This window comes from Amphiura filiformis, chromosome 7 (genome assembly GCF_039555335.1).
Source record: "Amphiura filiformis chromosome 7, Afil_fr2py, whole genome shotgun sequence".
NCBI classification, from domain to species: Eukaryota; Metazoa; Echinodermata; class Ophiuroidea; order Amphilepidida; family Amphiuridae; genus Amphiura; species Amphiura filiformis.
In genome coordinates this window covers 51,190,572-51,203,439 of record NC_092634.1, presented here as the reverse complement: position 1 = coordinate 51,203,439, position 12,868 = coordinate 51,190,572, and the positions used below count along the sequence as shown (strand labels likewise).

The 12,868-nt window shown below is 37.5% G+C and overlaps 1 protein-coding gene across 1 annotated transcript; it reads left to right on the top strand.

The window, feature by feature from the left end:
- The first annotated feature begins 669 nt into the window (after positions 1 to 669).
- On the top strand, positions 670 to 7,492 carry LOC140157303 (uncharacterized). Its single transcript, XM_072180446.1, has 2 exons — positions 670 to 840; positions 5,096 to 7,492. The coding sequence occupies exons 1-2, from the start codon at positions 790 to 792 to the stop codon at positions 7,490 to 7,492; spliced, it is 2,448 nt and encodes an 815-aa protein (XP_072036547.1). The 5' UTR covers positions 670 to 789.
- The last annotated feature ends 5,376 nt before the right edge of the window (positions 7,493 to 12,868 follow it).

Below are 12,868 nucleotides of genomic sequence, written 5' to 3'. Positions count from 1 at the left end.
CTGCTGTTTTCCTCCCGAGGATTGCTTAAGCCATGTAAGCGTTGTCATGCATCGCCTGGTCATCACAATTTAATGTATGGCGCCCTCTAAAGTGACACCAGCAATAGTGTTAACTAGTAACAAACGCACGGCGCATGCGCGAGCCGGGAAGTTCAAGCTTGCTGTAGACTCGGTCCCTACACATATATGGCACGTTTGCAACGCCCTAACTCAGGTGTCAATTTGTGGATAAAATTAAATAAAATTAAATATCTTTTTTTCTATATGTCCGTTTTTCCGTCTCCCGGGGAATTGACTTGAAAACACTATGAGGATTACTCAGTTAATTTTTGAGGACAAAAATCATGAAATTGGTGGTGTACGGGAATTTTGTTATGGCCAAGTTTTAGGCCAAAAAAATGTGATTTTTTTCGAAATTTTTTTTGACCTAAAATTCGACTCTTTCTCGCTTATCTGATGAATTTTCAACTTCTTTTTGACATATGTGGTAGATATGACTTTGGTGTTTATATTCCATGAAGTAATTGTTGTCATTTTGCTTAGTTTTATAAAAAGAAGTGATTTTCTGCATGGAGTTGTTTTAATATTCGGCTTTGTTTACGTTTCAAAACCAAAACTGAATTTCCCGGCTCGCGCATGCGCCGTGCGTTTGTTACTAGTTAACAATAGTGCAGTGAGCCCTCATCACGTCCGAACGGTTCGATTTCATCGGAAAAAGTTGTTTTTGGGGGAGATGTTTTCCTTTGAATTTGTACACAGCAACCATCTATTTTTGATTATTAAACCTCCATGATTAAACTAGTAGTCACAGGTATTGAAACAGCCTGTGTAACACAGCAGGTAATTTGGCACTCGTAATTTGTATTATTCTACCCTGTCCCTGGTCCTGGACCTGGTTTAAGTAACAACCGGTGACTGATACTATATTAACCCAGCATATTATAGGTAAGCTTATCTTAATACTAATAACGGCGTGTCCGTCCGTCTCTCTGTCCGCGCGTTATCGCGTTCGCATTCGCGCGGTTCGCGTTCGCACGGTGCACAATCGCATGCTCGTGGGGCGCTATCGCGTACTATCAACGCGGAGTGCCGTGCGATGCGCGCAATACTATCAACGCGGAGTGCCGACGGGCGCAATGCGCGCATCGGAAAGCATTAGGCCACCTCATCGGACCAATAGGCCTACTTTCAACACATATTTCAATACGGAACGCATGCATTGGCCTATTTCAGTAGAACATGACTATTCGGTATTCCCGAGGCCCTCCAGAATGGTTAACATTATGATAAAAATAATCTGTTAATAAAATAATCAGGTATGGCCTATAACCCGTAATATTAGGCCTTATTGGGTTGACATTTCTCCCGATTGATTTCATTACTTAAGTAACGGCCTATACATCCAATCTAGATACTAATTTGGGTATTTTCGGGTCCTCCAACGTAGTAGCAGGACACTCAGAACGATGGGTTTCAGATTATGGTACCGAAGAAAGCGTCACAGCTACAAAACAGAGTTGTGTCAAGTTGGATCTTGATCATTGAGAGACGGCGAGGACTATAGTAGTTTAATAGGTCAGGGCAGCTTTATGGGTAATGGGTGTTGGGCAATTAGAGATAGGCCTATTACGAGAACCTCACAACCCGAGAACCGCGAAATCTAGTAATTTATAATTTAGGGGTTCATTCATATATTTTCATGACTAAACGATTGTCCATCGTGTTTGGACGCGCGCGTACATCGCGTACATCACTCGCCCTTTTGCGTAAATAGCTCGCGAGCATAGGGCGCGTAATATCCTAGGTGATCTTTTCCTTTAGACCACCCTCGCTATATAATAGCTAAATAGGGGCTAAAATAAATTATTACTTTAACATCAGTCAAGGACAAGGTTTACTTTTGCATCAAGGTTAAACAGTTACCAAATACTTTGAAGTCAAGGTTTAATGTATTGGAAGGAGGGCAAATTATGGGGTAAAAAACAAGGTTAAAACAACTTTTTGAAAACAAGCAAAAACGGCTATTCTGCTAGGAAGTTTTTGTCTCAAAAAACAATTTTAAAATTATCGGAAAAGCAAGAAACATACCTTCATAAAATCAGCATAACTGCCGTCACATAAAAAGATGATCAGATGAGTGGAAAAATGCAACGAATTTGTGAAACAAGGGATTTTTTAAAAGATAAATAGGCCTACATCATGTTTTCGAGAAATTTGCCATCTTAAATAAATGCAAAATTGCGTGATGCAGTAAAATACTGTCAAACGCACTTGAAAATGCTTGATACGCCAGCGTAAATCACCGTCAGAACAAGCGTACATCAAGCGCTCGTGCTGCGCGAAAGTTTTGGAGTTTGCATCACCGGTTTTGTATTTTGATGAAGCTCTTTTACGTCAAAAATTGCGATAAAAACGTGGATTTTGGAATAAAATGAAGCTTGTTCGACAAAATAAAAGGTATGTTTGTATAGCTAAGAACATGTTTAACCTTGATGCGAAAGTTTAATTTGATGAATTCGTAATTTTTTATAGCTCGGGTGGTCTAAAAGAAAAGATCGCCATATCCTACTCGCGAGCGTCCATCAGTTCTCTCGCAGTTTGTTTATATGACCGGATAGCAGGGCATAAACGTTGTTTATGCCCGCCTATCGACCAATCTCGCATGCTGTTATATAGCGCGTATGTATGAATTAGGGGTTCATTCATATATTTTCATGACTAAATGATTGTAATGCCCGAGGGGCCGAGGTATTATTTGTTATTTTTTTACCATTCATTTCTGTGTAAAATTGCAATTACAAATGTTTGTCAACAGAAATCGGGGAGGCCCCTAAATACATGCCTGCCAACCGTTCCGATTTAATCGGATTCGTTCCGATTTTTGTGACCTTTGACCTCAAAAATCGGAACGAATCCGATTTTTGAAAATGCAAAAAAATTTTTTTTTTTTTTTTTAGATTTTTTTTTCAAAGTTCTTGGCGACTTTGGAGAACCACTGGACCTATTCTGAACTGCTAGGATCATAGGGATCATTCACAGTTAATTAAAAAAAAAAATTGGAAAAAATTACAAACAAATTACAGTTTGTTATTTTTAATATGCAAACCATTAACCAATATTTACCTCTTCATGTAGCACATATTATAAATGCATGCAAAACCAATGCATCTATAATATGTGATACATGAAATGGTAAACACTAGTTAATGGTTTACATATTAAGGATAACAAACTGTAATTTTTTTTTGTAATTTTTTTTTAAATTTTTTTCAAATTACCTGTGAATGATCTTAGCACTTCAGAATAGGTCCAGTGGTTCTCTAAAGTTGCCAAAAACTTTGAATTAAAAAAAAAAAAAATTAGAAAAAAAAAATTTAATTAAAAACATTTTTTTTTTAAAATTTTTCCCAACCTTGAATAACAAGTTATATAACTTCTTTTTTTCCAAAGTTTTGTTTCGCTTCTTGCTTCACTCTAATTATACACCAACCTTAGTTCCAAAGGTTGGCAAGCATGTGCCGTTACGGAGAGCGCGTGCTCAGCGCCCGGATCGCTGTACCCTGTACAGATTTTTTTTTTACAATGTTGGCAGGTATGTAAATATATATTTTTGTTATTTCCCCAAAGCCCTACCCCTAGCTTGAAGAAAGTGTTTGCAATGTGTATATAAATGATAACCAAGAACTTCTAAACATGTCATTTCATCGCAACAATTTTAAAAGCAAAGTACCGTAAGGAAGCAAATTAGGAAAAATAACAAAAATATTTGAAAATCTCCAAAAATCGGTGAGGGCAGGGACAATATACACGTTATTTATTTTACTTGGCCTTATGATTAACTGTTTATTTATAGGTACAAAAGGCAAACCTTAGTTAACACATAATTTGTTAGTCAGCCAAATTGACCCAAACACAATACATATTTACATAGAAAATTAAAAGAAGAAATTGCATCAAGGAAACCTACACCGTCAAAATGAGCGTACATCAACTTCAAGTGCTCATACATATGTACATGTACTAGCTGTGAAAGTAGAGTTTGCATTTCACCGGTTTTGCATTCAGCTCTTTTACGTCAACAAACTTGTGATAAAAAACATGGATTTTTGAACAGAATAAAGCTTGTTTGATGATTGGTATTTATATTTGTATAGCTAGAAGCATGTTTTATATCCTTCAATTTTCAAATAGAAGTTTTTTACATCATTTTCTGGCAATTTACAAATGCTACATTTTGATGCAAACCCCATTAAAATCGGACATCTGGTTACCAAGGTATGAGCAATTTATCAATGGCTGAAAACAATATTATAAAACAAAAGAATTTGAACACTGTTTTTGCCAATATCTCAAAAACAATATTAGCGACAATTTATAACCAATTAAGAAAATACTGCTAGCGAACATCGCCGACGAATCACACTAGCTTAGAATCATGATGTTCAAATATGACGACCAGTGCCCGCATAAAATGTTGGAACGCATTTAACACTTCTCACAACGCGCGGTCATTGTAAGGCATACTTATATATACATGTACAAATGTACTACTGTATGCCACAAGACGTGGTCATTATAATGCTTTTTTAATATTACCTGCAATTGCATATATCTGCTTGTTTAAAATTAATTTTCTGTGATTGAATTAGACACATCTGATCATGAGGTTATGAATATACATGTATGTATCTTGATATTTTCTTCCAACATGTCGAATCGATACACAAAGAGCATGTTGATAACTGAACTAAAAAAAATAAAAAGTCTATAATTTCTGGAACAAATGTGAAAGTAGAGACCAGAAATATATAACAGAAGCAGGGATACAAAAGGACAATTTTCTGGCCTTCATTTGAATTCCAGAACTTGATAGTTGTTTAAGTTTTGATTTGAATGGTGCATTTTGAAGTAAATATTATTGGTCAAATTTGGACATAATTATTTATGTAAAACCATGCTTATTATCACAGACGGTCAGTGAATTTATATGAGATGTAGACCTGTAAAATTCAATCTCAAAATTCCAAAAATGATGAAACAATATAAGTGCATGTTTTTTGACATTTTTTTTTTTTTTTTTTTTTTGATTTTTCAGATTTTTCAAGATGCCTTCCGGCAAGAGAAAACGACCTTCCAAAGGTCCTGGAAAAGATACTTCCCCACCCAAAAGAAAAAGAAGACCACATATTTGACCGCACCAGCAGAGTTGCATTGTGGGCATCCTGGAAAAGGCACTTTCACTACCAAACATTTAACTGCACTTTCAGATATGATAACAAGGTGTACTCAACAAGAGCCAATGCCAATGGACCATCCAAAAGAATCAACTGTCACACTGTCAAAACCTGCTGCTGCACCTAAAAATCAAAGTAACACAATTGACTCAGAAAAGGACACTTCCCCATCAAATGTACTTGCAGAGCTGATATCAAGTATGATGGACACACCATCAAAACCTACTGTCGCATCAGGTGGTACGTCAAAGCCAACTGCTGCACCTAAAAATCAAAGTAACACATTTGACTCGCATAAAGACATTTCCCCGTCAAATGCATCTGTAGCACTGAAAACAAGTATAATAGACACACCAGCAAAACCAACTGTCACATCAGGTGCTAAATCAAAGCCAGCTGCTGCACCTAAAAATCAAAGCAACTCTATTGACTCACTAAAAGACACTTCCTCATCAAATTCACTTGCAGGGTTGAAACAGCTGATAACAAGTATGGACACACCAAAAGAATCTACTGTCGTACCAGGTGGTACATGTACGTCAAAGCCAACTGCTGGACTTAAAAATCAAAGTAATCAAAGTGACTCACTTGACTCGCAAAAAGACACTTCCCCATCAAATGTACTTGCAGAGCTGATATCAAGTATGATGGACACACCAACCAAACCTACTGTCCCATCAGGTAACAGTGGTACGTCAAAGCCAACTGCTGCACCTAAAAATCAAAGTAACTATATTGACTCACAAAAAGACACTTCCCCATCAAATGCACTTGCAGAGCTGATATCAAGTATGATGGACACACCATCAGAATCAACTGTCACATCAGGTGGTATGTCAAAGCCAACTGCTGCACCTAAAAATGAAAGTAACTTGATTGACTCACGAAAAGACACGCCCCCATCAAATGCACTTGGAGAGCTGATAACAAGTATAATAGACACACCATCAGAATCAACTGTCACATCAGGTGGTATGTCAAAGCCAACTGCTGCACCTAAAAATCAAAGTAACCCTCTTGACTCTCAAAAAGACATTTCCCCATCAAATGCATCCTCAGAACTGAAAACAAGTATAATGGACACGCCAACAAAACCAACTGTCGCATCAGGTGCTAGATCAAAGCCAACTGCTGCACCTAAAAATCAAACTAACTCAATTGACTCACAAAAAGACATTTCCCCATCAAATTCACTTGTAGAGCTGGTATCAAGTATAATGGACACACCAAAAGTATCAATTTTCACATCCAGTGGTATGTCAAAGCCAACTGCTGCACCTAAAAATGAAAGTAACTCGATTAACTCACAAAAAGACACGCCCCCATCAAATGCACTTGGAGAGCTGATAACAAGTTTAATAGACACACCAGCAGAATCAACTGTCACATTAGGTGGTATGTCAAAGCCAACTGCTGCACCTAAAAATGAAAGTAACTCGATTGACTCACAAAAAGACCCGCCCCCATCAAATGTACTTGGAGAGCTGATAACAAGTATAATAGACACACCAGCAGAATCAACTGTCACATCAGGTGGTATGTCAAAGCCAACTGCTGCACCTAAAAATGAAAGTAACTCGATTGACTCACAAAAAGACACGCCCCCATCAAATGCACTTGGAGAGCTGATAACAAGTATAATAGACACACCAGCAGAATCAACTGTCACATCAGGTGGTACGTCAAAGCCAACTTCTGCACCTAAAAATGAAAGTAACTTGATTGACTCACGAAAAGACACGCCCCCATCAAATGCACTTGCAGAGCTGATATCAAGTATAATGGATACACCAACAGAACCAACTGTCACATCAGGTTGTAAATCAGAGCAATATACTGCACCTAAAAATCAAAGCTATCCAAGTAACTCTATTGACTCACAAAAAGACACTTCTTCATCAAATGCACTTGGAGAGTTGATATCAAGTATGATAGACACACCAATAGAATCAACTGTCACATCAAATGGTACGTCACAGCCAACTTCTGCACCTAAAAATGAAAGTAACTCGAATGACTCACGAAAAGACACGCCCCCATCAAATGCACTTGTAGAGCTGGTATCAAGTATAATGGACACATCAAAAGTATCAATTGTCACATCCAGTGGCATGTCAAAGCCAACTGCTGCACCTACAAATCAAAGTAACTCTATTGTCTCACAAAAATACAAATCAACTGTCACATCAGGTGGTAGATCAAAGGCTTCAAAGCCAAAAAAACTAAAAATCAAAAACCTACAAATCAAAGTAACATAAATAACTCACAAAAACAAGTCAAGCTCATCAAATATATCAATCATGACTTTACAGCACATAGTAAACAAGCAGTATCAGGAAAGATAACTGATATTACACAAAATTTGAGTCAATGTGCTAACACTGCTAGAACTACTATTGATAAGTGGGAAAGCAAGTCATCAAGTCGTCCAAGAAAAGGTCCCAAACAAGTCCCAAGCAAGTCATCAAGTCGTTCAGGAAAAGGTCCCAAACAAGTCCCAAGCAAGTCATCAAGTCGTCCAGGAAAAGGTCCCAAACAAGTCCCAAGCAAGTCATCAAGTCGTTCAGGAAAAGGTCCCAAACAAGTCCCAAGCAAGTCATCAAGACGTTCAGGAAAAGGTCCAAAACAAGTCCCAAGCAAGTCATCAAGACGTTCAGGAAAAGGTCCAAAACAAGTCCCAATTCAGCCAGTTTCCACAAAAGAAGTAAACTTGGCTAATACTTCAAGTAAGGTGGTGACAATTGTTCAACCAGCAGGAAATGAACCATCTCCTAAATACTTAAACATGGATACTACTATGCCAGTTGTTGCACCGCCAGTAGATAAAGCGTCTCTACGATACGTTCTTTCACGTACATCAGCAGGGGTTGACACGTTTAAGCTAACAAGAATTCATAAACAAATTCCAAGGATACCAGGTGTGTCAAAGCCAGTTCCTAAAAAACCTGGTTTTAGTCATGAAGCATCTAGACTATTAGATGCGTTATTGACACCAAAAGTATTGAGATCAACTTCAACATGCGGCAAATCTGAATCAGCCCCGGAATCGGCTCTATCTGTAAGAGATGCAAATTCTGTACAACCAAATACGTCTGTGAACGTATCAACATCCGAAGGGGAGAAGCTCATAAATCGTACTCAACAAGGGTTTGTGTTAACAGGTGCAACAGAAGGATCAAGTGATTATATCCCAACTGAACTAAATGAAGCATCAAGGCTATTAGATGCGTTATTGACACCAAAAGTATTGAGATCAACTTCAACACCTAGCAGATCTGAATCAGATCTGCCTGCAAGAAGGCAAGATGCAAATTCTGTACAAGGACCTAACATGTCTGGGGAGAAGATAATAAATCTTACTCAGCAAGGGTTTGTGCTAACAGGTGCAACAGAAGGATCAAGTGTTTATATCCCAACTGAACCAAATGAAACCGTCATGTCATCAGGACCAAGTACTTCAGCTCCAACCAGAGATGAGCAAAGCATAAATAAGGCGCATGCTCCAACTAAAACAGGAGATGAGCTTAATTGTGCAATAGAACAAATGTTGACATCCATTCTTACACCAACAGGACTGAACTTGAAGGTAATGAGCATTAAACGAAAGGCGCATCGGATCAAAGGACGATTTGCAGGACTGGCAAAGTATGAAAAGTATTTTCATACCCCAAAAGAAGTGACATCATCTGCCACATTGGATGGGTTAAACCCAACTGAAACTGTAACAGGGTCAAATGCAGCTACGCAAGAACGAAAGGCGCATCGGATCAACAGTCGATTTGCAGGACTGGCAAAGTATGAAAAGTATTTTCATACCCCAAAAGAAGTGATTTCATCTGCCACATTAGATGGGTTAAACCCAACTGAAACCGTAACAGGGTCAGATGCAGCTGTGCAAGAACTTACCCCAAAAGAAGTGACATCATCTGCCACATTGGATGGAATAAACCCAACTGAAACCGTAACAGGGTCAGATGCAGCTGTGCAAGAACTTACCCCAAAAGAAGTGACATCATCTGCCACATTGGATGGAATAAACCCAACTGAAACTGTAACAGGGTCAGATGCAGCTGCGCAAGAACTTACCCCAAAAGAAGTGACATCATCTGCCACATTGGATGGAATAAACCCAACTGAAACTGTAACAGGGTCAGATGCAGCTGCGCAAAAACTTACAGAATCAGTTTCTTTACTATCTCCTTTAAGAGTGAACACACCGACCTTTGACACAGGAGGAGATTGTCTACTTGAACCTATGTCACCTACATGTAATTCTACAAACGATTTAGTGAATTTTGTGCTTTCTCAAGATGGGGGGTTGAAGTCTACTGATGCACAAGGACATATTGAAAAGCCACGTAAAGCATCAAGAAAATCAAGATCAAGAAAATCAAGACCAAGAAAATCAAGATCAAGAAAAAAGTTAACTGTTGATACACTTCAAGAAATGTTGAATCAAGTTGTTCCATTGGCAGGGATGAGGCTAGTAAGTGTCAAGAGAAAACATAGGAGAAGATTTTTCGTTAACCAAGAAGGGTCAACACTGTCGGGCATATCAAGAGGAGAGGCATCAAGTGGTAGATCAGGAGAAAGGATATCAAATATGCAACAAAGAAACACTACTGAACTGGAACTCATAATTCAGGAATCGACTAGTAGTACTGTCAACCAGGGTCTTAGCTAGAAATTTAAGTTACCTGCAGGGTCTTGGCAAGAAATTGAGGGTTTGCCCATCATTTGAATAAAATTGCCTGTCCTAATTTGACCTTTAAAACATATACCAGACATCTAAAGCCCATTGGGGGTTCAACAAGTTCAAATATGTGCTGATATGGCCTTGTTCTACAAATTGGGTCTACTAAAAAGGTCAATTAGCTTCTCAAAACATACAATTTATAATATAGCATCTGTCAAAGGCATTATTTTTGCCTTTCCCAGGAGCAAACTGGCCATCTAAAATGACGGCCAGACGGGTGGCTAGCTAAGACCCTGGTTACCTGTCATTTGAGTAAAATTGCCTGTTCTAATTTACCAGACTTCTACAGCCAATTGGGGGTTCAGAGAGTTCAAATTTGTGTTGCTATGGCCTTGTTTTGTAAATTTGGTCTAGATACTAAGGTCAAATAGCCTTTCTCAATATCTACATGTGGTCGCATGTCATAAGTTGGGTATGCTAAAAGGGTGGAGGGATTACACTTTTCTAAAAATTGTGATACAAATTTGATTGGCTTTCCGTAACCCCATATCCTACAGCAGTGGTTGATACCTCATTTTAAGCCTAATATTATACTCTTTCAGTCTACTGAAGCATATACTTATAAATTATTCAGTAAAAAAATCACATCAGTTGAAATAAAAATGCCAGGGTGGAGGAGCAGGCGGATGTGGAGCAGGCGGATGCGGGTGTGTGCAATAGGGCATCATGTGAAAATTCACATGTCAGTATGTCAAAACTACTGGTTACTTTTGCAAATCTAGGGAGGGTATGATGTATTGACAGCTTTGAATGTTGAATTTGTACAACTAAAACAATTACTGACTACTTAAGGTGGCACTACACCCTCTGATAAATTTTGTGACAAATTTTGCATTTTTCTCATAAAGTAACTACACACCGGTAACAAAAGTTATATGTATATTATAGGGGCAAGAAATCCAATTACTTCACTGAAACTTCAGTGACTCAAGACAAGGGGTTCATTATATGTTAAGAATTGAGGTACATTCTAGCGGTACCTCTTTTCTGATCATAAATAATGCACCGCCTGGATCGAGTGACCGAAAATTCCAGCGCAGCAACCTGACTCCTTACCCCCACAATATACATGACCTTTGTTACCAGTGTGATATTACTTTTTGAGAAAAATGCAAAAATAGTCACAAATTTATCAAGGTGTGTAGTACCACCTTAAAGTGTTATATGTTCCATTTTTTTTTTCATTTTTAATGAAATCCTAGTTGAATTTCAGTATTTTTAGCAATATGCTAATGTACAATTCTCTTCTTGATATTCATTTCCTCAATAATAGAATAACCATCTCGCTAATTACTCATAAAAGGTCATTGACCTTTACTATGTAATTAACATACATACAATTATTTTAAATAGTTCATTTTGAAGCATTAATGTTTTGAGAACATATCATCCAAATCTGATGACATTCTTGCATAAAATAAAAATTTTACAGTCATTTTTGTAATTGAGGTCCGATTTGAGAAAAACGCATTTGAAAATTGAGATTTACATAGACGCCTGTGTATTAATTAATTAGTAATTAAGCATTATCTCAAAAATTAAGCAGGTGTTAAGGTTAAAAATGGTGTTAATTATTAGAGATTGTCAATATATACAACATATCAAAGAATACATTTTTTGCCATTTTTTACCATGTAATGGAAATTGTACCCAACTTATGACATGCGACCATGTACAATTAATGTAGCATCTGTATAATTTGCCTGTCCCATGAGCAAACTTCCCGTCTAAAATGACCGACAGACACTGTTGTCAACAAATGGTGACAGCATGCTTGGGGCATTCCTGCCAATCAAAATTTAAAGAAAACAGAACAAAATCAATTTTTTGGGAAAAATGTCCCAGTTTAGGCAAAAAAAACCAAACTAATGTTCTACTGGCCTGACCAACCCATATTTTCTGTTTTTGAGATTGTTTTATCTTTTATTATTTGTTGTATGCTGCATGTAAAATCAGCTGTTTTGAGCCAAAAGTATAATTATTTTGAATGGAAAAAAAACAAGGGAAAAATAAATTTATTGCAAAAAAGATGGCAATTTATTTACAGATTTTAGTGATTTTTAGAGTAATATGCTGAAAAAAAAACCCAAAAATGCCAGATCGACCATACTTGGAAGGTATGTACCCCTGTAGAACAAGTTATTTTTTCCATCGCTGTGGGAGAACCACCTCTTATTTTATTAACCACTAACCAGCCCTCCCTGTGACCATGACAGGTGGGCGATATAGTGGTTGGCAAATTTAATACACCCTTGTTCAAGTAGTGTAAGAACTTGTAATCAATTCTAAGTTTAAAAAAACCCAAAAAACATTTTTGGCTAGTGCTTCCATATAGCTCATCATCACCCTACTTACGATAATTGCCCAAGTCATTTTTTGTAATTTTGAGAACAAAGTACAAAATTTGGTTCAAGCATGCAACAGTGATGTAATCACCTTAATTATTTCTGATTATTTACTTTAATTTGTCTCATTATTATTTTGTTCTCGTGCAAAGATTGGTGAATAAGTATGTTTACATGCATGCTTGAACCATGTTTTGTACTTCGTTCTCAAAATTACAAAAAATGACTTGGGAAATTTTTGTAGTAGGGTGATGACATTATGCAGTGGCGTAACCAGTGGGGGCCGGGGGAAAGCTGCCCCCCCCCCTACAAAAAACTGGGGAAAAGATCAAGCAATAAGGAAAATATAGGCTCACACATAATTATAAATACTACAACTTTCAATCATAAATTGGGAATGTTTTTAATCACCCCCTCCCCCGCAGGGTTACCCCATTGCATATGAAATGAAAGAGTACACTAATTCGTGACATAATTTGATATACTTGGGCCAAAGTTACAAATGTTGAGAAATTACCAATTTATAATCAGTG